Raw genomic sequence first — 26,010 nt, 5'->3', positions numbered from 1 at the left:
GAGGTCACAACTCAAATCATAAAATCAGATAGTCATTGAACATTAGGTTGAAGGAGCAAGTGCGTGCGCACGTACACACACGTAAAGCCTCTTTATTATTTGCATATTATCTATAACAAAGCAAAATCTATTTACAAGCACTTCTTTGGAATTGCAAAGGAGGACTAACCTTAAAAATTTGCAGAAAGTAAAGATAGTAAACGGAAATTAATTTTAAGAGGTACCTTTTCTGCAACCTGTGAAATATCATCAGTATTGTTTTTAATTCACATGTGACCTTTTTGTAGTTTTATTCACTGACTTTCCTGACTTATAAGGAGAATTGTTGACCACTGATCATTAATCAGGAGGGATTACTCATTCATTAATCAGTAGGGATTAATGAATCCCTACTGATACTCAATGCATGTTACACAGAGTTGCCTTGCAAGCAGCAGCTATTGTAAACCATCACCTACCCACTGAGTATGTTTTCGCTGCTCACAACATCATAATATGCATGGTGCTCTGAGTCCCCTGGGCTCTCTATCCTTGGATATCAGTCACTCAAGAGGATGGCAGCTCCATTTCTCATGCTTTTTCTTCCTTCTCCATCCATTAGCCAAAAAGGGTTGTTTTGTTTTGCGCATATTCCATTCTTTTTTTTTTTAATTAATTAATTTATTTATTTATTTATTTTTGGCTGTGTTGGGTCTTCGTTTCTGTGCGAGGGCTTTCTCTAGTTGTGGCAAGCGGGGGCCACTCTTCATCACGGTGCGCGGGCCTCTCACTATCGTGGCCTCTCTTTTTGCGGAGCACAGGCTCCAGACGCGCAGGCTCAGTAGTTGTGGCTCACGGGCCTAGTTGCTCCGCGGCTTGTGGGATCTTCCCAGACCAGGGCTCGAACCCGTGTCCCCTGCATTGGCAGGCAGATTCTCAACCACTGTGCCACCAGGGAAGCCCCTCCATTCTTAATATCAGTGGTGTGCACCTCGTTTTATTAAAAGATTATCCAACAAAGAAAAAAAAAAAAAAGGAGGATGGCAGCTCAACTACTCAAGGTGCTCCCAGAGCCCTCCAAAGTGAATTTTGTGTACTCCACCTACTCTGACTTCAAGTCAGACTGTCCCAAGCATCAAACTAGGTGAAAATACACTGGAGTGATGCAGTAGCAAATAGAACTTGATTTTACTTAAATACAGTCATACACACATGTATACCCTCCAACTCCTCCAAAGGCCAGATCTGCAAAGTACATCTTAATGAATTTGCCTGCAGTGATAATTCTGGAACATAACCTCTGAAACTGGGAAGGGAAATTGCTTTGTTAATCCCAGGTGAACGTGGCCCTATTAAAGCACATCACTGGAACTCAGCAGGGCGTGACTAGGACAACAGAGGACATGATGAAATCCCCAACAGAGAGTTCTGACAGTTAGAAAGCAGAGCCACTTACGTGGCCAGATGGTTATTCTTCGGTGACAGCCTATTCTCCTCCACCTCTGGGAATTTACTGGAAGCTGTTAATATATTTACTTCCCCATTGCTCGCTCTTTCCTTATGTGTTCAGAATGTGGTTCTTTTACAGGAGGATGGACGATATGAAGGCCCAACTTTGGCTCATGCTGTGGAGTTGTTTGGCGGCAGACGATGGAGTACTCGAAACCCCAGTCCCGGGACATCAGCAAAGAGTGCTGAGAAGCCCAACGTGCAGAGAAACAACACCTTGGGTATAAGCACCACCAAGAAAAAGAAGAAAATCCTTATGAGGGTAGAGTTTATTTATTAAGCATTAACCCCAGTATTCCAGGACCACTGTATGGTCTACATCACCATAAACTACCTTAGCTCATTTGGCTTGGGGACAAGATGAGGTGTAAAACAAATGAAACACAAGAGCTTACCAAGCACCTCCTGGATGCCAGGCCCAGTGATAGGAACTGAGTCAACACCAGGGAAAAGTCAAGGTCCATAGAGGGACACAGAGATGTTAACAAACACAGTGAGATCTAAATAAGAGTCACTGTCAAGCTGTCTGCAAAGTGCTGTGGGAGCAGAGAGAAGGAAAATATGGGGCTGAATGGCAGTTGCCAGGGGGTAAGGGGAAGGAGAAAAGGGGAGCTGTTCAAAGAGTATAGAGTTTCAGTTTTGCAAGATGAGAAAGTTCTAGAGATCTGTTGCACAACAAGGTACAAATAGTTAACACTACTATACACTTAAAAATGGTTAAGATGGTAAATTTTATGTTTTGTTTTTTACCATGATAAATATATATATGTATCACTATATATTATATATTACATTATTTATAGTCTCACTGTAACATGATAATATATGTTCTTCATGGTTAACTAGAAGAAATCCCAGTCTTTGCATACAGGAGGCCTCAGACATATGTTGATGCCTACGTTGAACTTTGTCTGCTTCATGACTCTGTCTCTACACAGATTCCAAGGGTCTTATTCCTCCTCTTGTCACCCTCCCCAGAGGAGTGCTGCATTTTAGTGAAGAACAAAAATATAACATGAGAATAGTTGGTCAGCCTTCACATAGGTCTTTACTATTTTTGTCAGGTGGAGGTGGTATTGAAGGTGGGTCAGTGAGAAAATAGGGACCCACCTGAACTAAGCAGTGATGGGAGAGAAATACAGAATGAGAAACGATGTGAGTTTTGTGTTCCCAGGGTGAGAGTGGAGAGGCCACCGACGACGAGATGGCCACCCGCAAAGCCAAAACGCACAAAGAGTGTCGGAGTCGGAGTGGTTCTGATCCTCAAGACGTTAATGAACAAGAAGAATCAGGTAAAGCAGCGTCTTTACGTCTGAGAATTTTTAATGGGAAAATATATGCATTTGGTTTTAAATTGTGATTTAAATATTGTGGGCATTCTTAACAAAACTCTTTATCACATTAAATATACTTACCTTTGTGTTTCACTAGATGATGGAACCCAAGAGGTATTTCTGCAAATACAAGTTTGCAAACACCAGTGTAATTAAGAAGAAAATACTCATTAAATAACTTGCCATTATTGACAAGGAATATTAGATATAAAAGATACAGTTTGATAGATTAGACCAGTGATTCTTATCCCCTGGCTGGATATCAGAGCTTTTAAAAAATATCTGGATGCCACACCCCAGCCCAACTGATTCAGACACTCTCTGTCTGGGACCTGGACATCTAAGCACTTTTTAATTCCCCAGATGATTTTTTTTTTTTAATTTTTACCATTTACTCATTATTTGTTTATTTATTTATTTATTTATTTGGCCGTACAGCATGCAGGATCTTAGTTCCCCAACCAGGGACCGAACCCATGTCCCCAGCAGTGGAAGCACAGAGTCCTAACCACTAGACCACCAGCGAAGTCCCACTCCCCAGATGATTCTGATGTGTAGCCAGGACTGAGAACCCACCAGAATATTTTGATGCTTCTTATACATTAATTACCTTCATGGATTGATTTCCTCAGACGTTCAGAAGCATCTTTGGTTTTCATTTGATTTCTGAGGGCAAGTATAATCGGAGTCATTGTCTCTTTTCTGTCTTTCACCCTCACAGAGGCGAACGCCATCACAAGCCCTCCTAACCCTCTCCCTTCCAGAAGAGCCCACTCTTTGACCACGGCTGGGTCCCCTAACTTGGCTGCCGGGACGTCATCTCCCATCAGGCCAGTGTCCTCCCCTGTGCTGTCTTCTTCAAACAAGAGCCCGTCCAGGTGGGGCCTTAACATGATAAAACAGAAGGACCCTTCACATCCTTCAGGTTGTGTAGAAGGGCATCCTCTCCCAGTGCTCTACGGAAAGACTATCTCTAATTTCGACTTAACAATCACATTAAAACTGAAAACCCCCAATTTTTTTAAAGCTCCTAATTTTCATGATTTTGTATTCCTACCTTCTCATATTACTATAACTGCTTCTCATTTTTTGACAGACCAACCCTTCAAAGGTCAATAGCAGTAACAAAATCCGAGCTGTGAGTCTCTAAATCTGCACTGATATAGCAGCTGCTAGCCACAGGGAAAAAATGTTAAGTGGCTATTTAAATTCTAATTTTAATTAATTAAAATTAAATAAAATTTCAAATTCAGTCCCTCAGTCATGCTAGCCACATTAAAAGTGTTCCATAGCTACCAGTGGCTGGTGTCTACTGTACTGAACAGTGCAGATAAAGAACATTTCTATCATTGCAGAAAGTTTTATTGGCGAGCACTGCTGTAAACAAAGAATAAATTAAGTTTTAATGTAAGCAGCTTGACCCTTTGCTAATAGGTGAAATATATTTCGGACTCTTCTCATGTATGAGATATACACGTCTAGAGAACTGAATGTCTTACGGCAAGTTAGATAGGTTTAGCTAGTATTAGTGTAAATTATTTTGTAAGGTCCATGCAAATTACAGATTTGAAACAACAGCTACCCTCTCAGAAGAACTAATATTAAAATGAAAGTCTTTCAAAGGAATCAGAACGCCACATCATCTCCCTCAGCCCCCTACTAAAGTTTAAGAAATGCAAAGATTCCAGACAGAACCATGGTAAAACAGACATTCTTTACTTCGTCAAACAGAGGAATGGGAGGAGGAAGTGAGTCCGTACAGATATTGGCTTTGGAAACGGTAATTTTACACAGACGTGCGCACACACACACACAACACACACACACACACACACCCCTCCTCCCCTCTTCCTCTCTTCCTGGGAAGCTTGCTACAGAAAAGAACCCTACAATGACTCATCTTTTAAAGGGAAGCATCCTTTCACAATACAAATAATGAACATAATTTCTACACTTGATGAAACTGGGTTACAGGTACATGGGAATTCTTTTTACCACTCTTGTGAGGTTTGTAGGGGTTTTTTGGGGTTTTTTTAAATTTATTTATTTTATTTATTTATTATTTTTGCCTGCGTCGGGTCTTCGTTGCTGCGCTCAGGCTTTCTCTAGTTGCGGCGAGCAGGGGCTACTCTTCATTGCGGTGTGCAGGCTTCTCATTGCGGTGGCTTCTCTTGTTGCGGAGCACGGGCTCTAGGCGTGCGGGCTTCAGTAGTTGTGGCTCGCGGGCTCTAGAGCGCAGGCTCAGTCGTTGTGGTTCACGGGCTTAGTTGCTCCGCGGCATGTGGGATCTTCCTGGACCAGGGCTCGAACCCGTGTCCCCTGCATTGGCAGGCGGATTCTTAACCACTGCGCCACAGGGGAAGCCCGGTTTGTAACAAAATTAAAGCTACAAAGAATCAGAATTCTTTACATTATATTTCAGCCTATACAGTATCCCGGGTAAATAAAATAGCCAGAGAACTTGGATTAAGTGGTCTTTCCCTTTATTTCAATCACTCATAAGCAGGAAAAGGAAGGACAAAGTAAAGGAGGAAAGTCTTTTCAAAGAGGTAAAAGTAGAGGAACTACCATGCCAGATGCAAGATCAGAGGACCCTGCCATAGAAGGACAGGGGGCAGTGCCCACCAAGTATGCTAAACCAGACAGAGAAGACGAAACAGGAGAAGAAAAGTCAGCCTGAATGCTCTTCAAGGAGAGAGCAAGACTGAGCCCTAGGAAGGGAACAAGTGGACTGATAGAGTTTCCTAAAGTCAGACGGAGATGGGTGCCTACAGACAGAGGCTGAACCTGGAACCAGAAGGAAGGAAGGCAGGGAATGTACTTGTTTAAATGCAAATGATAAGCCATTTTGTTATCGGATTTTTTCCTCTTCCTGAACCTCCACCCTCTGTTTCCCATACCACATTGGCGATCAATAACCCAAGCCTACAAAGTACAATAAACCTATCCATTTGTATTACTCTTCCATTAATGGAGGTGACCTTCTGATGTCAACACAAAATAATTTTCCATGAATAAACACTATTGGCAGGACTGAGGACAAACTAGCTATTCATTACAGTATTCTCTCTACTTTCTTACATATTTGAAATATTTAGAAAGCAAAAAATAAGAGACAAAAGCAAAAATGAAAAAAAAAAAAAGATCCTAGTCATTGATTTGACCAAAAACCAGTCAAAACATTTCTCATACTCTCCTCTCAGGGAACCAGTGTAGAAAATAAAAAAATATTGTGAAACAGCTAGACTGAATTTTTGACCCAGTTGACTGATATTTTTATGTTAAATAGATCCAGCCTTGGTAGGTGCAAATATAATTCTAGGCAGAGTTGGCTTCTTTCCATCCTTAATATTTTTGTTACTCACATTTTCCATTAACATTAAAAGCCCTTCCTTGTTTTCATCTAAGAACCGGTTAAGAAAGGAAAAAGAGAAGACATTGATACATTCAAGATTTTCTTCTTAAATGTGTTTCTATATTTTAGAATATAGGAAAGAACATGCGTAATCTTCCATAAGTCATGACTGAGTAATTTGGAGCTCTTTTTTAAAATGATTTTTCTTCAAAACCACTGAATTTTTGGAGTTTTTTCCTCCCATTGACCTGAGATTTCAAAGAACTGTTATGATTAGTAGAGGAATATTAACCTCAGCTTTGTGCCCTTATTAAATAAGCTATAAACATGAAGTGGTTTCAGTGTATAATGTTTTATTTCCTCCGATGCAATATGGATTAATTTTGAGAGAAATGAAAAGATGTATGTAATTAAAGGAATGCTTAGAAAGAAAAGAAAGAAAAGAAAAGAGCCTAAACCTTCAATGACTTGCAGTCCATGTTTTTGTTCATGTTGCTAATCAGAGAATGTCTCTTGGGGCAGAATGACAAAACTGGTCCCAGTTCTGCCCATTAAGGCCATGTCTTTGTTGCAGTGCTTGGAGCAGCAGCAGCTGGCATGGGCGCATCAAAGGAGGAATGAAGGGCTTTCAGAGCTTCATGGTTTCAGACAGCAGCATGAGTTTTGTGGAGTTTGTTGAACTGTTCAAATCATTCAGGTATGGCTGGATTTCTTCTTAGCCTTTCTTGTCTGACCCTAACCTTGTTATAACAATGCCAAAGGTGAGGTGTTCTCCATCCCACACCCAGTGTGAGGAGCCGCAAGGACCTGAAGGATCTCTTTGACATCTACGCCGTACCCTGCGACCGAGCCGGCTCCGAGGCGGTCCCCCTCTACACCAACCTGACCATTGACGAAAACACCAGCGGTCTTCAGCCTGACCTAGGTTTGTGCGAGATTTTAATAGTTCCCTTTGAGGCCTTTCTACCTAAAAATGAAAGTTCGAGATCCAATCACACAAGTCCTTAGCCTGTGTCCCACATGGCATGCTGCTACCTGGAGCATCGTGAAATGCTTAGAGAATTATCTTTCTAATGGAGGTGTCAGGGGAAAGGGTATCATTAGCATTTTGGACAAGGAAATTCATCACTGGGTGGGTCTGTCCATGGATTCCAGAATATTTCACCAATAGAGCCTCCCACTCATTCTGACAACTAAAAACCTTTCCCACTGATTTCCAAAAGCCCACGAGGTGTGTGGCATATCCCAGTTGGGAACCACCAGTCTCTTCCATGCCTCCAGGTGGGTGGGTACTGAACCCCAGGGTGGAAGTTGTCTGCCCTTTGACAGGAGAGTTTTTCATGACCTCAGCAGAGCACTCCTGTCTGAACATCCAGGACATTTTTCCTAATATGTGAACCAGAACGTCTAGTTCCTCGATCCCACTCACCACCACCACCATTACCATCACCACCCATTCATTTTAAGCCTATTATTTTTCTCTTCTGTTCTTGCTGGAAACTATAAACACTAAAAAGCAAAAACAAAAAAAACTGTCCTCTTTCATGCATTTGCTTTTTAATTATTTTAAAACATATTGTCCTTATGCTAAAAATATTGACCTTTTTCAACTTTAGTCATAAATGGGCATAACTATGACTAGCCCAGTAGTTACACTTTTTAAAAAATTAATAGACTTTATTTTTTAGAACAGTTTTAGGTTAACAGAAAAATGAGGGGAAAGTACAGAGAGTTCCCATATACCCTCCCCACACACACATACAGTTCCCTCCCTTAGTAATATCTTGTATTAGTGTGGTATATTTGTTACAGTTGAGCCAATATTAATATATTAACTGAAATCCATAATTTACAGTAGTGTTCACTGTTTGTGTTGTACATTCTGTGGGTTTTGACAAAAGTATAATAAGTGTCTACCATTACAGTAGTATACAGAATAAATAGTTCCACTGCCCTAAAGATCCCCTGTGCTCCATCTTTTCATTGCTCCCACTCTCCTTCTGAACCCTGGCAACCACTGATCTTTTTCCTGTCTCCATAGTTTTGACTTCCCCAGAATGTCATATAGTTGGGATCATGTAGTATGTAGCCTTTTCACACTAGCTCCTTTCACTGAGCAATATGCATTTAAGGTTTCTCGATGTCTTTTCATAGTTTGATAGGCCATTTCTTCTTATTGCTGAATAATATTTTGTTGTATGGCTATTTGTCCTGTTGAAAGACATCTTGGTTGCTTCTAAGTTTTAGCAATTATGGATAAAGCTGCTATAAATATTTGGTGTGCAGGGTTTTTGTGGAGGTAAGTTTTCAGCTCACTTGGGTAGACCCCTAGGAATGCAGTTGCTGGATCATATGATACGTCTGTGTTTAGCTCTGCAAGAAACTGACAGACTGTCCTCCAAGGTGGTTAGAATGAAACTGACTGGCCATACCAAAATGGGTGCACATGTGGAGCAATCAGGGCATTGCTGGTGAAAATGTAAAATGGTGCAGCCACCTCAGAAGAGAATTTGACAGTTTCTTACAAAACTAAACGTACTCTTACCGTATGATCCAGCAATTGTACTCCTTGGCATTTACCCAAATAAGCTGAAAACTTATGTTCACACAGAAACCTGCACACAAATGTTTACAGTTACACTTTTAAAGTACAGAAAAAACTGTAATCTTAAGGGTACGTCTTCCATCTCTGCAAACCATCTCTGCAAACAAAAAGATGTAGAAGTAGCTAGTCTCAAAAACCAAAGTCTGAATACAGCCTGAAGTCCCCAAAGAAATTTACATTTAGTTTCCATCTCATACTGAAGCTTATGGGCTTTCAAAATCTTTGACCTCGCTCTCTCTTAGTTTCTTTTATTTATTCATTGATTCATTTTTGTTTATTCCTTCAACTATGTGAAGCCAGGAAGAAGCACTGAGTTTGATGGCTTGTTTAGACAGATTAGTGAAGAGTTTCTCCAGCTTAATATTTCCACAACACCATTATCTCCAAAATGAACTTTATAAAAGATGCTGGCTAGCCTGTCCGTGTTCTGTGGGTGGTTCTGTTTCAGATTTGCTGACCAGAAATGTCTCCGATTTGGGGTTATTCATTAAGAGTAAACAGCAGCTGTCCGACAACCAGAGGCAGATATCTGATGCCATTGCTGCTGCAAGTATCGTGACAAATGGCACTGGGGTGGAGAGCACATCCCTAGGCGTATTTGGAGTTGGCATCCTCCAGCTCAATGACTTCCTAGTGAATTGCCAAGGAGAACACTACACTTACGATGAAATCCTCAGCATCATCCAGGTTTGTACCCATTTGGTGTGCAAGCAAATGTGTAAAGCCTCTAACTATGCTAATTATTTTCTGTAAACATTTACTCTTTCTATATTTCCTTCTAACACCTTTAAGTCTAGGGCCGAAATAGAGGGTTGGTTTTTGTGTTTTTTTTTAAATACCAAATATATGTGTTCTTATTTAACATATGATTAACATAGGTCCTAAGCCTTCTCTTACTCAGTGACTCCTGTAAGGAATCAGTGCATGATTGTTTCTTGTAGTTCTAGCACATGCAGTAGAATTAGTAGTTAGGTTGTCAGCCACTTTGATTGTTTAACAAATGTTTATTAGCTTGTACTATGGACCTGGCTCTGTTCCAGGACCTGGAAATATAGTAGTTACATTCTAGTGGCTGAGGCAGACAATAAATGAATAAAAATATAAAGTAATTTCAGGTAATAATGGGTTCTGGAAAAATTGAGCAGAGTAAGGGGATGGAGGGATGCAGGAGCGCTGAGAGGAGTAAGCAAAGGCCGCCGTGGGGAGGTGACACTTGGGCTGAGCCCTGAATGCATAAACCATGTGAAGGTCTGAGGCAAGAGCATTCCAGACAGGGAGTAGCAAGCAGGAGCGAGCTTGGAGTCTGTGAGGGATAACAAATGCCAGAGGGACGATAGCTGACATGATTTCAGACAGGTGGGCAGGGGCCGAATCGTCCAGGCATTTTAGGCCACGGGAAGGAATTTGACTCGAGTCCACGTGAGATGGGAAGCTATTGGAAACTTTTGAGCAGGGCAGTAACATGATTTGATTTGTGTTTTTAAGAGGTCACTCTGGCCCCACTGGAGTATAAACTGTGCTAGGGAAGGAGGAGAGCAGAGACCCGGTAGGAAGCTGTCACAGTAACCCAGGCGAGAGGCGGTGATGGCTTCCGCTAGGGGGCGGCAGGAGATAGGGGGCGGCGAGATAGCTCCTTGGGGCTGCGCCACATGCCGCAGAATTAGTCTAGGTTTTCAGCCTGCCTTGTCAGCTGATTGGGAATCAGTGGACTAGCTGGCCAGCAACTGGACTTGATCACTGGCAACGCTAAAAATGTAAGGTTAAGATCACATGACTGTGCGCTCACTGTAATATGATGGCGCGCAAGCACTGTACCGAGGATTCTATGTGGATTCTCGCATTTCACCTCCCACCAACTCTATGGTAGCTGCCCTTACGATCCCCATCTTCACCTGCGTAAACCGATATCGTTTGTTTTCATATAAATCAGTCTTATTCTTTTCTCCCACTCTCCTTTTTTCTCTTAAATAAATATGCTTCGTATAATAAAATCACACATAATTAATGTTTTCTTTTAGACTGAAAAACTACACCTTACCACTGCATAAATAAATTAGTTCAAATATTTGGTTTAGATGTTTCCTGATGAAAACAGAACAGTTTCAAAAAATGATGTGGTGGGTTTTCCCTTTAGTTTCCTTTACTTAAATGACACTCTTTTTGTATCCCTTGCAGAAGTTCGAGCCTAGTATCAGTATGTGTCATCAGGGCCTAATGTCGTTTGAAGGATTTGCAAGGTAACTTTTAAAAAATCTTTGCCCATCATTTAAGAGCATACATTTTTCAAACAGACTTACAAATGCAGAGAACAGACTAGTGGTTACCAGTGGAGAGAGGGTTTGACAGAGGGGCAAGATAGGGGAAGTGGATTAAGAGATACAAACTACAAGGTGTAAAATAAATATGATGCAAGGAAGTAATGTACAGCACAGGGAATATAGCCATTGTTTTATAATAACTTTATATGGAGTATAATATATAAAAATACTGAATCACTATGTTGTATACCTGAAACTAATATAATATTGTAAGTCAACTATTGTTCATTTTTTTTTAAAAAGCGTATATATTTTTCCCATGCAATTCTAAGAAACTTTGTTTCCTCTAGGTTTCTGATGGATAAAGATAATTTTGCTTCGAAAAATGATGAGTCGCAGGAGAACATTAAAGAATTGCAATTGCCCCTCTCCTACTATTACATTGAATCTTCACACAATACCTACCTCACAGGCCATCAACTCAAAGGAGAATCCTCAGTAGAACTCTACAGCCAGGTACTGAGAATTTCACTTGGAATATGGTTTTCATTAAACCTTATTTACGTAACCCCCAAAGTCACAAAAACCTGACCCCAGACTCCTTTGAAGAACTTATACACTATTAATTGTGAAATGTGAGGAAACACGATGTGTGGGAAAACTGCCTATACATACAGTTGTTTTCTTTACTTCTTTTTGTTTCTGCCCCCCCCCCATCTACACTTAACCTTTATTCTAGGCAAAATTTAAAAAGTAGTTGTTTGAGACTCATAGCTTTTAGATCCTGGTTAGTCTGACCTACCTCTACTAAAATTAGATTTTCCCATGGGAAAACTATCTAATTGCTTCACTAAATGCTAAATAAATCAATATATTGTAGTGGGAAAGCATAGCAGAAAATGCAACTGTCTGTGAAGTTATTCCCAAAATATTGTTTGTTTTCGTTTTCAATTTGTCAGAAAATTAATCTATCCCTATGGCAACCAACAAAAAACAATTTAACAGACTGCAGGCACTGTCCCTACACATTTAAATTCATGGGAATATTCTTGAAAACTCAGAAGGGTCTCCGGACTAGAAAAAGCACATCCTTTTGACCTAAACATCCAGCTCTCAATGATCCATATGTCTGTTGCTTCTGTTATATTTTCTGCAACATCCTTGTCTATGCTGTCTGTTTTCTGAACTCCCACAAGGTGAGTTAATTATGGGAGGAGCTAGCTACGTCCAGGTGTGTGTGTGTGTGTGTTGGGGGGGGTCCAAGTGTAAAAATTATAATTGTGCTGTTTACACAAACCCAGCAGACTTGAGCTTCCTTTATTCTGATATTAGTCTATATATTCCTCAAAGCATTGGTCAAACTTCTGTCCCAAAGCTTATCTGGTATGGAGCATGTATTTTATTTTATTTTATTTTTTTATAGAAATCCATTTTTAATTTATTTTATTTTTGGGTGCATTGGGTCTTCGTTGCTGTGCGTGGGTTTTCTCTAGCTGTGTGGAGCGTGGGCTATTTTTCATTGCAGTGCTCAGGCTTCTCATTGTGATGGCTTCTTTGTTGAGGAGCACGGGCTCTAGGCATGCGGGCTCAGTAGTTGTGGCACACGGGCTCAGCAGCTGAGGCTCACGGGCTCAGCAGCTGAGGCTCACGGGCTCTAGAGCGCAGGCTCAGTAGTTGTGGCGCACGGGCTTGGTTGCTCCGCGTCATGTGGGATCTTCCCAGACCAGGGCTCGAACCCGTGTCCCCTGCATTGGCAGGCGGATTCTTAACCACTGCGCCACCAGGGCAGCCCTGGAGTATGTATTTTAAACTCTAAAATCTAAGGGGATTTTATTATGAAATGAAGATGTGTCCTTAGAGTAGTGATTTTCAAAATAAGAGTTCTGTCAAGGGGCCTCAGCTGCTGACACAGAAGAGCAGACAGTAACCACTGCCACTGAAGATTTGCTCTTTTATGTACTTTATATATTGGCCCTCCATTTGTACCGAGAATTCCAAGGTTAAAAGAAGTTTGAAATCCATTGTTCCAGAGGAAAGAAATGAAGTGTGTGTGTGTGTGTGTGTGTGTGTGTCTGTGTGTGTCTGTGTGTGTGTGTCTGTGTGTGTGTGTTTATCCCAGGAAAATAAACAGGGACCAATGTCCTAGCTTTAATTCCTACTGCATTTCCTTATTTGACATCAGGGAGGTTTTTTTTTCTTTTTACTCCTTAACATACACCTCAAGTAGAGATTGTCACAGCCTTTGAATAAGGCACAGAAACCCCTCAAATAGACTCACAGATGTGATTAAACTTAGTATGAAGCTCCCCTTTATTTCATTTCTTACCACTCTCTGCTCTCTCTCAGCTCTCCCAGTTACCTCCCAAGATTACTGTATGGGTCAGATGAGAAGTGAGAAAAAGCCCTGTTCTCACCTGGAATTTCCAGCCCTGGTTCTCCTATTCTAGCCATATGTGGAAGCCTTAATGTCATGCAGACATTGATAAGGACCTTTAGTCTTTTCATACTGAAAACCCATCTCATCTGCTGCTGGTCAGTGAACATTCTTCCCAGCGCGGCTCACTACAGAGATGAGGGAGCCTCACGTCCCACCTGTCGTATTACACGACAGTTTTCAGCCCAAAGCAACACACCTCTAGATACTCTAGTGCTGGCAGACACTGATAGCCTTGGGTTTCCTTGACAAAGAATCAGTTCGCCCTGGGAAGATAGGTTACCTAGGAAAACTGGGTGCTGTATGCTGTGCAATGGGAAGAATCTAGCAAGTATCTCATATAAAAACATTAAAATAAGGGGGATTCCACTATCCAAGTTATGTTGCAGCAAGTCTAATGGCCGCTAGCCCCCAGTACTGGACTGCTGTCACATGAAAATAGTTAGGTGGATTCTTAAATCAGAGAGTTGGCCCATTCACAGATATATCCACCTTTAGCTTTGGTTGACCCTTTCAAAATATGGTCATCTTTAAGATAGTCCACAAATACAGTCTATGGGGGAAGAAGCTGCTCCAAGCAAACGTTACAGAGATGCAACCCAAGCACATATATCAGGAGCTCTGCTTCCAGCTCTAGATCCAGAAAAGCAAATAGGTATCATCTCATCTAATTCACTGGTAGTGTTTCCTGGAGTTCTTTGCTGAGGCGGCTGTGAGATAACACATCAGAGCTTAGGGGGCAAGTATATTATGATTGATTACTGATGACTGCTATGGGTGTGGAGAGGGGACTTAATGGATTATTTGTCATCTCTGCTGTAGAGGCTGTTCTAGGATTAGACAGCAAGGCAAATCCTTGATAACTCCCTGCTTCTACTCTTCTCCCATGCTGTATGTTCACAGCAAAGGTATTAGGTGGTGGCAGAATGTGGGTCTAAACAGAGGAGATTTTATCCTGATTGGATTTATATAAATGTTTGATCAGTTCACTAAGGAATCAGTGGCCTCATTTCCTCATCAGCACCTGTGTCACCTCCACTGACATCTGCCCAGATAGAGTTATAGCCTGGCTGTCTCATTTCAGGATGCACCATGTGTAGGTCCCTTGAGGGACCAAAGTTGATGGGAAAATGGTCATATGTTTTTGCTATCAAATTTTACCTTCCAATAGTATTCAGCTGTGGTAAGCACTCTTTCTACCTTAATCTATTCTCTCCCTTCCCCACCCCTAATAAATTGTGGCCTTCGGCCAACATGCAATATTTCTTTTCAATCTTAGGCCCTTCTGTTTTAGCCTGGAGAGTGAACACTGATATGTGGAAGCCTGTGCTGGGTTTAATTTGAGACTTTATCTCCATTTGCTCATCTGGGGTGGATTCATTCATTGATCCCACAGGTCCTCCTGCAAGGCTGTAGGAGTGTAGAGTTGGACTGCTGGGACGGAGATGATGGGATGCCCATCATTTATCATGGACACACCCTGACAACCAAGATCCCCTTCAAGGTAATGCTTCATAACTTTCTTTAAATCAGATCACAAAGAGTCATTATCTTCATTCATCATTTAAATGAATGACTCTTCCAAGTTATACCTTAGGTTGGGAGTTCTTATCCTGCGTCTTAAGGCTTCCCCAAATTGTGTAGGATGTGCACATGTTCATTTTCCTAGGAGTTGATCTAGAACTCTCCTTAGATTCTCATTTGACCAAAGTTTAGTAACCATTACCTTAAATTAGTTATCATGTAATAATATTGTTGAAATTTTTACATCATAAGATGATATATAAAAGGCAGGGTCTGTTCTCTTGCTGTAGGAATTAAAGGTCATTTCTCCCGGTGTCCTGCTGACAAAGGCCAGCATCATGTGTCAGGAGATGATTAAATAACATTATGAAGTAATGAGAATTGATTCCACCTGGGGAGATTGGTCACCCAGGAAGACTGGTCTCACTGTATTATTATTTCAAATTCTAAGTAGTTTATTTGTTCATTGTGCAATTACTATCCTCATTCAGAGGGTCTTTGGCTGTAACATCATTTTTTTCTGAACCGTGGCTGGGCTGGGAAGGAATTTTCTTATTTCTGTCTTGTATGTGAAGATGGTGGCTAAAATGCATTTTCTCTTTAACTCATTTTCCTATTCAGCTCTCTTAAAACTTTTTATACCCTATATTGAGGGAAGGAGGAGTTGATAACTGTGTTTACATACATACATAAATATATGTGATATATGTCTTATTGCCCCAAGTAGATTTGATTATAAACTCCTTGAAAGCAGGAAAGTATCTTACGCCTATCTTTTTTTTTTTTTAAAGGGAATGCTATTTATTTATTTATTTATTTATTTCATTATTTATGGCTGTGTTGGGTCTTCATTCTGTGCGAGGGCTTCCTCTAGTTGCGGCAAGCGGGGGCCACTCTTCATCGCGGTGCGTGGGCCTCTCACTATCGCGGCCTCTCTTGTTGCGGAGCACAGGCTCCAAACGTGCAGGCTCAGTAATTGTGGCTCACGGGCCCAGTTGCTACGCGGCATGTGGGATCTTCCCAGACCAGGGCTCGAACCCGTGTCCCCTGCATTAGCAGGCGGATTCTCAACCACTGCGCCACCAGGGAAGCCTTCGCCTTATTTTTGATTCTGTAACTAATACAGTGTCTTTTACTTATACTCAGTATATATATATATATATATATATATATATATATATATATATATATATATATATATATATATATATATATTTGTTAAATTCAGGATACTGATAGCTGTTCCTCATAGTATGTGAACAATACTCAATATGAATAGTTTAATGTGTTTATAGAAAATAGCCTGTTGCTTAACTTGAAAATACATTTGAAAAGATAAAAACCACTTTGGCCAGAGTCTTCTGCATAAACAATTTAGATGCTTTCTGTGGCTGTAAGTGCCTTGCCTTTTGACACCTTGGGCAGATATCTGAACTCTCATGTGCTGTTTTGGCTCTCATAGGAAGTGGTTGAAGCCATCGATCGCAGTGCCTTTATCAACTCCGACCTCCCCATCATCATATCGATTGAGAACCACTGTTCATTGCCTCAGCAACGAAAAATGGCAGAAATTTTCAAGGTAAGGTATCAGCTAAATGACGGGATGGTATCTTGGCCTTTGTCTTGTGACTGTTGTTGAGCTTAATTTGGGGCCACTGTGGACCACGCCACAGCTGGACCTCAGCTGTGAAGCACGTACAGTTAAGGTCCCTCAGACCTGAGAAATGGGGATGCCCTGGGAGTTTGGGCTGTCTCTTGAGTGGTCCATCTTTTCAGCTGGAGTGATAGAAGCACTGTTCTGTGGTCTCCTGAGCATTTCCAGAAAATTTTCGGAGATAACAAGAGACCAACTTTCCAACACTTTTGGTACCACAAATCAGGGATGCCAGGATGTCACCTGTCAGTTGTATGTGGAAAAGCTGAAAATATCTCAGGGCAAATAAGTCAAATCTTCTTGTGGTCCAACTTCATATATGGAGATCCAAGGTGGTGAAGAGGTTAGACTGGCCAGAATAGTGCTGTTAACACTCGGCTCTTCCTTATACAAGGGAACTATAATGCAGACAGATTTAAGGGCAAATATGCCGTTATACTTCCCCCTTCCTCCACTGGTAGAGGCATTTATGGGAATATGGCTCTCAGTGGGAGGGAGGAGCATGGCTAGAGGGAAATGTCCCCAAATACTAATGTCAACAAAACTAATTAGCCTTTCATGTTGCCTTTTCTTTGCCATCATTTAGAATAATGGTCTCTAAACTTTTTTGATTGCATACCCCATCAGTAAAATATACCACGTATTCCTGTTGTGTGTGTATTGAGTTATTCATAAATTATATACATATCCTACTTATTAACATATTTTATACATGAATTAAAACATGCAAAAATAGAATATAAAAGAGAGTAACATAGAAAGGATGAAGTAAAGAATAACTTTTAAATACTATTATTTATTAATAATACAAAAACCCTTTTGCTATTATAAAAAAAATTTAAATAAACTTATTTATTTATTATCTAAATTTTTAGTGGGAGTAATATGATTAACTACACTTCATTATTTTGGAAATTTTTGTGATCACTGACTTGGATGTCTGGTTTTAAGTTTAGTTTATTATTTCAATATTTGGCTTTAACAGCTATAGTAGCTGATAAAAATGTCTTACAAAGATACCTGTATCCAGATGGAAAAGGGGTGCCCTTAACTGCACTTGCCAAATCATGGTACTCATTTCTCAATTCCATTAATGAGGCAAAGGTTCTTATTGGAATTTGGCTAGACAATTTATATGTTTCCTGGTATCAATCAGCTTTTCTTATAAACTTATTGAAAAGGTGTTGCCTTTTATATTTTTAACAGATGAGTTTAGACTCCACTAAAATCCTTCATTTAGAGGATTTTTTAACCATTAGAGAATCTGCTTCCAGGTAGCCTGAGTGTGCATACATAAGAGTTTTTATGTTAACACACATTGTTTCCTACAACAAAATCACATCACAATAGAAATATTTTTAGACAGCTGTCTTTACTCTTTCCAGAACACAAATTTTATCTAAAAAGCAAATACTTTTGAGCTTCCCTGGTGGCTCAGTGGTTAAGAATCCGCCTGCAAGGGACACAGGTTCGAGCCCTGGTCCGGGAAGATCCCACATGTTGCAGAGCAACTAAGCCCGTGCGCCACAACTAGTGAGCCTGTGCTCTAGAGCCTGTGAGCCACAACTACTGAGCCCGCATCCCACAACTACTGAAGCTCGCGCGTCTAGAGCCCGTGCTCCACAGCAAGAGAAGCCACTGTTATGAGAAGCCCGCGAACCGCATCAAAGAGTAGCCCCCGCTCACCGCGACTAGAGAAAGCCTGCGTGCAGCAGCGAAGACCCAGTGCAGCCAAAAATAAATAAATAAAATAAACAAATTTATTTTTTTAAAAAAAGCAATTACTTTCTCACTCAGTGTTAAAACGTTACCCTTATCATATAGGAACAGATTAACAGTGATTTTATCATCATCATCATCATCATCGTCTGGTAACAAAGTACAGCTACCCACTATAAACACAGAAAAAGTCCGAAATTTTAGGATACTTTTTTTTTAAAGAAAATTGTATAACTTAGAATACTCCTTTAACTAACTGCTTTTTCCTTATATAAAATGTGAGCTTCTATATGTTGTAAAAGATTTTCATAATCACTTTTCATCTCATTACAAAATATTTCAAAGAAAAGTCTTTTTGTGAAATTAACCACACGTCGTCACCAAAGCACCCAAACTGTGATCATCTCAATAAGCTGTTAGCAAACAAAGATGTGAGGGACTCACCTTTGGTCCCTCTGCATCAAGAGATCCCCCCTCGTCCCTCAGGGACCTTCATGAACAGTGCCTGATGTACAGACTGAGGGCGCCATTTTCAGTCTGTACATTAAGCACTAATAAGCTTCCATTTTGTTCTTTTTTTCTTTAAAAAATAACTAGAAATGGAAACTGACATGTTTTCTACCCTCACCCCAAATGGGTCATCCTGTGCCTTCCCCCACCACCCACGTCCTTGGGGGAGACACATTTCCCTTTGAAGACCAGTGCTTAGAAAAGCTTTATGAGAATGGTGTCTGTGGTTCTTTATACTCGGTGGTCACAAATTCTCCCTATTATTTTTCATTTTTGTCCCCACTTCCTACCTACTTCAAGGTTTGTATCCTTGTGACTTCTTACCCATGTCTGGAACAGACCATATTCTACAAATCACAGCCTCTAACTGAATCTCTTTTTCTTCTTTAGTACATCAGACCCCAGAGTATTTTTCTAAATAGTTAGAGCTGGGCCCCCCTGGAGAGGGGCCTAGACCCCTCCTCCTGGCCTTCTAACCACTTCCCTTCTTTCCAGTAAGAAACTCTGCAGGACTGGGGGGCAGGACACACGGATACAACATCTTTCCTAGTTCCTCTTCCTAGGATTTTTAGAACAATTCAACTGGGCTGAAATATCTAGCTGATGATTCAGGTATAGATAAAGGGCATTGATTATGTGTTTTCTTTATTGTTTTTAGACTGTGTTTGGAGAAAAACTGGTGGCTAAATTCTTATTTGAGAGTGATTTCTCAGATGATCCAATGCTTCCCTCACCTGACCAACTCAGGAGGAAAGTGCTTCTCAAAAATAAGAAGTTAAAAGCCCATCAGACACCGGTGGATATATTAAAGCAAAAGGTACTCTCTTGTTAAAGAAGTTATGAGTATGCTGTGTGCCCAGAACAAAGAAATTAATGTCATTCTAACCTTTCAGATGACTGATGGGTAACCAGTTTTTGAAGATTCAGTTTCCTCGAATGATACATTTGATTTTTGGCTTTCCACTGAATAGACTGATAAATACTCTCTTCCCACTTACATAAAATTTTATTTCGAAAAATTGATGTAGAATGTACCTCATTATTTAATTTATTCTGAGCAGGATAATATGTGACTCTTGTCTCTGGGCCTGGGCTTCACAGCTGTCAATCCCACAATGGTCGCTATAGTCCTCTTTAAGAAGAGTCCCCTGTTGGGAGAGCACTTGGACATGGGGTTATGACTCCTGAGGTCAGTAGTAGAACCCCAATAGCAGCAGCCCTGTGCTCCCAGCATGGAAGTTGGCACAGTGTATCACTGTGGCATATGGACCCCAAGGCACTTCTGTACCTGCCTCACCCATAGAGATCTAGTCCCCGAGCACCACAGACTTGCCTATGTAGGAGGGCCCTCAGCCCAAGGATCTGTGAAAAAGTTCAGGTCCAGGACCACTGAGTCCATATGCCAGGTTGAACTTACTCATCCCACAGAATGACAGCTGCCAAAACTATTTGTCCTATTTAGGAGAGCACTGTTGGCCCTGAAACACCACTTTTGAAAATTACAGCAACCAAGAGTTGCTGCATGAACCTCAGCGCCCCGCAGGACTAGAATGGTGCAGCCCCGGCAGCGTGGACAGTCCAAAGTAAAACTAGGTCATGGCCTAGAGCTTTTAATTTCTCTCTGAGCATCACCTCTAAGCCTCCAGGCCCTACTCCAGTTCTGCTTTAAGTGGTTCCCAGAGAACAGATGGATTCTATGAGCCCAACAGATTTGGAACCTTTGTCCTAAGTCATTGATTAAAAAATGTCAAGTCGAGCTGTACAGCAGAAACAAACACAACATTTTAAATCAACTATACTCCAATAAAAAAATTTTTTTTTTAATTTCAAGTCGAATCGAGTCAAAAGTCCAGTTTGACCTAGCTGAGTAGTCTATTTGGAACAATCGTCAAATCTTCACTTCCATTAAGAATATTTGGATATTCTTCCATCTGTGGATATGCTTGGATTTGTGAATCTTAAGATGTGATTTCCAGAAGTCAATGCTCAGGGTCTGACAGCACAAGGACCGTGAAACCATCACCTCTCTTAATTTGAACTTTATACCTCAGTTAATACAACCTAGGACCGTTCTTGCTATTTAAATTCTTTAACGCCTACCAGGCTCATGTTGAGTTTGTGGAGAGCAAAGAGTTCAGTTATTTTCACAGGACTAAACTTATGCCTAGTCTCACCATTTTTCCAGGTTTACAATTAATTTTAAACTTTCGTGTAGCAGGAGTCTCACATTTATCTCTATTAAACTTGCTCTTCTTGGTTTTGGTTTCTTATTATAGCATACAAGGTTCTTTGTGGATTTTGCCATCTGTCATCCAATTATTTATTAGCAGTTTTCCAAATTGTGCCTTCACCCAAGTTGCCCTTGAGCCGGACGGCCAAATGGAGAGCCCTGTGGCCCTTCTTGCAGGACCTCCCTCAAGTTTAGGTGATTATCACTCTTGTCTGGTGCTCTCTTCTCTGAAGCCCAGACTTCTGCAGACTCTGCTTCAACCTCTTTCTTTATAGAATAGAAATTGAGATCTAGGCCTTTATGGGACTTTCTCGAAGCCACCTAGTTCATAGTGGCAGAGCCAGGATTCTGATTCAGGTCTTCAGGGAAGACCTTGTCAAAGGCAACACAGAAGTAGGATACATTGATAACAATCACTGGGGCACTTTCAAAGACACAGATTCTTAGGTCCCAAATCTGCCCAACTAAATCAGAATTTCCATAAGGAAGACTTGGTAATCTGTTTATTTAAAAATAATTCTTATCTCCCCTGAAAGTTGGAAAATACTGCTTATCTGTTATTTCCCACAAAGTGAGTTACCTTACCCGCAAAGTCTAAAGAGGTTACTGTGTGGGAGATTTGTTCTTAGTAAACCTATGCTACTTCTTGCGAATCGCCTCTTTATTTTCTGTGTTCTCACAACCAAATAATCCATTCTGAGATTCTGTCAGGCATTACTTTGGCACTTTCTACCATACAACTTCCACAACTTACCTCTTCCTCCTTTTGGAAAAATGGGACAATATAATCCCATTTTCAGTTTTTTAAAATCGCTTCCAGAGCCCCATGATTTCCCAAGGGGTACTGACAGTCATATCTGCAAGGCCTTATTAATTGCCTGGCAGGTTGTGGGTCTGGACCTGGTTATCTGAGTTCACACGGGGTTGGGTGAATGCATGCCAGGAGCTCCAGTTTGCTCAGACCAACCCTCTAACTTAGAAGGTCTGGGTCCTTTCTGTGCAAGAAACTCACCCTCAGCAAGGATGCACTGACTCAGAGCAGTATTTCTGAAGCCCTCCATCTGCCTCAGGCTCGTGCTAAGGCTCTTGCCCAGGATCCTTAACTACACCCCGCCAGATCACCAGTATTCTGCCCTTGGTCTCCTGAACTCCAGCCTGCTAGACTCAGACAGTTCACACTCAGTGACAGGTGCTGTGCTAGGGGCTGGGGGAACAGAGCAAATGAGACATGGCTCCTGCCTGGACCCATGTGAGCCAGTTCTTCACCTGACACCCCACTCTAACCCCCAGGCCTATATCTGAATTGCTTTTATCAAGGGCTGGGGTCCTGTTTTTCTGCCTCAAAATAAGTAGGATACGGCAAAGAATCAGGAAGTCAGCTCTTGGCTGTCTCTGGGCCACCTGTCCCATACTTCCTGCACTGGGGGAAGTACCTGAGCGTCGAAGGGACCTGGACACTCCACCTTCTGACATTTGCTGGTAGTGGGACTTTGAACGGCAGCACCCCCATTATTGGTTCTCAAAACCTTCTGTCAGGGGGCCCACCGGGCTCTTGGCATCATCATTCTCGGTACTTGGCTCCACCCTGCATGTTTACTGCAGGAAGGCCCTTTGCTTATCCAGGACAGATAGACTTGCTTTTGTAGCTCACTTGTGCCTAGAGCAGATTTCCCAAAGCTTGGAAGAATGCTACTCCTGTGAGACACTCTGAAAAAAGAAAAGAAAATTTTCCTGGTTAAATAAGTGTGGGAAATGCTGCACTGGAGATCTTTGAAGAACCGTGGTGCCCTTTAGCATATTTAATGAAGGCTCTGTGAAACTCAGTTTCTGTAAGATGCTGTTTTTAAACTTCCATTGTGTTTTGTGGTTACAGTAATTCTCATTTTTTTACATGACAGCTATTAACACGCATGGAGCTAGCGTTCCATAAAAATGTTGAGCCTAGACAATGCCCAGTTATCTGGAGTAGACGGCATGTAAAAGATTTATCTCGATATCAACGTAGCCTATACTGTATCTTCCTTATGTATATATTTTTATTATAAAGGTAATATAACCACATTTCGGAAAACTTAAGGAAGAATTATTTTAAAACACACATAATTCCAAAGCCAAACACAACCTGTATCACAAGGATTCTTAATCTTAGTAATATCCACAGACAGAATTCAGGGGGTCCATGAAATTAGATGAAAAAAATTAAATTTTTTTTTGGCTGCGCCATGCGGCTTACAGGATCTTAGTTCCCCAACCAGGGATTGAACCCATGCTCCCTGCAGTGGAAGTGCTGAGTCCTAACCACTGGACCACCAGGGAATTCCCGAAAAAAAATTACGTCTTCATTTTCACTAACCTCTAGCTGAAATTTAGCCTTTCCTCTGATTATAAATGTAGGGAACAAACCACAGTAAAGTTGGCAGCATCTGTGTCTTTGTCACCAGTAGAAATCACAGATGTTTCATATTATATCACAGCTGTTGCTAATATCTCCAAGAATTATTTATGCTCATCACTATTTCAGAAATGTTACTTGACCTACCATTATATATTTTTTACTATGTTAATAAATAAACATATTATTCCTATAGCACAATTTTTTTTTAACATTTGTTAACTGTATCAGCATTCTTTTTTTCCTTTGTAATCTTATGTATTTTGTTCTATGCATTTAAAATATCATTCTGAGAAGGGACCTTACCTCACCAGACTGCCTAAGGGGCCTGTGCCATAAAAACAGGTCAAGAATTCCTACCGTATTAACATTTAATAGCTAGCCTTTTATGCACATCGTTTTATATAATTATAATCATTATATGTAGACAGAAAGATACACAGTTATTGAACAAAGGATATAGAATTATATATATATTTGCATAGATACATGTATATATGTATATGCTTACATGTATAAATATTATTTATATCTATACACACACGCAAAATTCTGTATCCTTTGTTCAATAAATATATATCACAATTATTTGTCAAGTCTTATTCTCTCAAGCAGATACACCATAGTTTACTGACGTCACTCCTCTACTGTTGGACTTTTAGGTTGCTTCCTGCTTTTAATTCATGCAAGTAACTTTGCCTGTATTTTGGACTATTTCCTTATGCTAGGTTCCCAGATTTATATTTATTCTTGTGTCCTGTGATATTCCTTCACAGTAATTCTAGTCAAATGTAGAAGCACATGACCTCCCCGATAGCACACATCAATTTTCCAGAAATCTCTAGGCCTATTTTGTTAATCTGACTGACGGTTCAAATAAAGAAAGGTCTGTTGAAAAAACTTTATTTAAATCAACTATTCTTTTGGTCTCGTCCATAGGGATTCTAACATTTTTCTCAAGGTCAAAGGCCTTTAGATAGTATTTTAAGAAGGGGGGAAAAAAAACAGTTTCTTAGCAGAGATTTACTTTTCCAAAATGGATGGGCTGATTTGCTTCTTCATCATTTGGGATTGATGGTGGTTTTCTGAAGCACCCAGGTTTCTCCTGGTGGGGTTGTCCTAGGAAACCTGGATGGCTGGGCACCACACATGGATTCCTTGTGATTGTTTCCTAAAAGCTCCTGGATTCCTCCTGTAGGGACGTTAACATTCACTGAAGTATTGACGTTGTTCTTTAAGTGACTGTAGAGTTTTGGGGCTTTTCTCAAATAATCAAAATAGGTTAAGCCACTTTTTATGACTGTGGTGAGCCTTAGGTGGTCATTTGGTAGCTATAAATGGAAGTTCAGTAGCTGGGCATCTGCAGTCTTTAATTACTGATATGTTACAGGCTCATCAGCTAGCGTCCATGCAAGCTCAGGCTTATAATGGTGGCAGTGCCAACCCTCCACCTGCTAATAACGAAGAAGAGGAAGATGAAGAGGACGAATATGATTATGACTATGAATCCCTCTCTGACGGTAAGAGAGCCAACGCTATGCTATACGCAGGGAAGCGCCTGGAAGATTTTTCTACTGGGTTTTTTGGGTGTCTTTTTTTTCCAAAAATAAGTCTGATGCTCCATAGACCAACAATACAGATTGTTGTAATATTATCTAAGAGTTTCTGGAATCCTGCTGCTTAGCAAGGAGGACCTGTCCTCCTTGGAAAGGGATTCTGTCAGCCACTACAGACAGCACTCAAGGAAAGAGTAGGAGGGTGTGGGAAGCAATCCAGGGGTTGTTCCTAAATTGGTTTCTAGAGGAAGAGGTGGAATTACTGCAGAGAGACCCCGTTCCCACCCTTTCAGCATCTGGTGTAGCGGATGCTCTTGGCAGGAACTGTAGACGAAGGCTGACTCTTTTCTCTCCCCTGCACCACCTGCAGGGGGCAGCATCGCGTTCCTGTGCTTTCTGCTGCTCCCCTTCACTGCTTTCGCTCCTGCTTTCTAAGAGCATAGCAAAGAAAGAAGCAGCATTTCCCTTCCCCGCCCCCCTTCCCTGGTTCTCACATTACTAAGCCAACCAGACATTTCCTTCTGGCCCCACCAAAAAGATATGGGTGATGGCTAATGGTGCAATACAAAAAAGTCACATGAATGATGTTATTTACCTATTAAAGGTGAAGGATTCTTCTTAGGAGATAATTAGGTTTCAGTTGTGTTTCATTTGCACTAAATTAGTGTCATTTGCTAGAGATTGCAAAATGTTTTCTCAGGTACTACTGCTGATGGTAGACTGTTTAATTTTGGCAACTTCTGAAAGACAAACATTTAGTAATGAAAAAATAACAAAATTCCTGTTTATTTAAACGTTATAAATGTAGACTACATTACTTCTCTGTAGGATATTGTCTTGTTAATATGCAGATATGCGCAGACCAGTAACCGTTTACCACTTGCATTAAGAGAATCAAGCTACACTCCTTCATATATCTGCTTCTCGCGCAGCACGATTGTCTCCTGGCCG

At 40.9% G+C, this 26,010-nt stretch overlaps 1 protein-coding gene across 7 annotated transcripts in view; it reads left to right on the top strand.

The window, feature by feature from the left end:
- The window catches only part of PLCE1 (phospholipase C epsilon 1), a 316,064-nt gene that overhangs the window by 251,172 nt on the left and 38,882 nt on the right, over window positions 1-26,010 (top strand). For 6 of the 7 annotated variants that reach the window (XR_014253085.1, XM_082423538.1, XM_082423536.1 and 3 more), the window contains 12 exons: window positions 1,568-1,750; window positions 2,663-2,780; window positions 3,544-3,700; window positions 6,752-6,874; window positions 6,966-7,102; window positions 9,231-9,469; window positions 10,958-11,019; window positions 11,391-11,556; window positions 14,871-14,978; window positions 16,461-16,577; window positions 19,540-19,698; window positions 24,894-25,023. Coding sequence is in view for 6 of the 7 variants with exons in the window: in XM_082423538.1 (XP_082279664.1) it covers window positions 1,568-1,750; window positions 2,663-2,780; window positions 3,544-3,700; window positions 6,752-6,874; window positions 6,966-7,102; window positions 9,231-9,469; window positions 10,958-11,019; window positions 11,391-11,556; window positions 14,871-14,978; window positions 16,461-16,577; window positions 19,540-19,698; window positions 24,894-25,023 (1,699 nt within the window). In the remaining variant the exon portion in view is untranslated. The remainder of the gene's footprint in view (window positions 1-1,567; window positions 1,751-2,662; window positions 2,781-3,543; window positions 3,701-6,751; window positions 6,875-6,965; window positions 7,103-9,230; window positions 9,470-10,957; window positions 11,020-11,390; window positions 11,557-14,870; window positions 14,979-16,460; window positions 16,578-19,539; window positions 19,699-24,893; window positions 25,024-26,010) is intronic. The other variant, XM_082423537.1, reaches the window with a different exon arrangement.

Source organism: Balaenoptera physalus, assembly GCF_965194825.1.
Source record: "Balaenoptera physalus genome assembly, chromosome: 14".
Taxonomy (NCBI): Eukaryota; Metazoa; Chordata; class Mammalia; order Artiodactyla; family Balaenopteridae; genus Balaenoptera; species Balaenoptera physalus.
The sequence above is the reverse complement of the archived record's forward strand: the minus strand, read 5'-3'. Positions and strand labels throughout refer to the sequence as shown.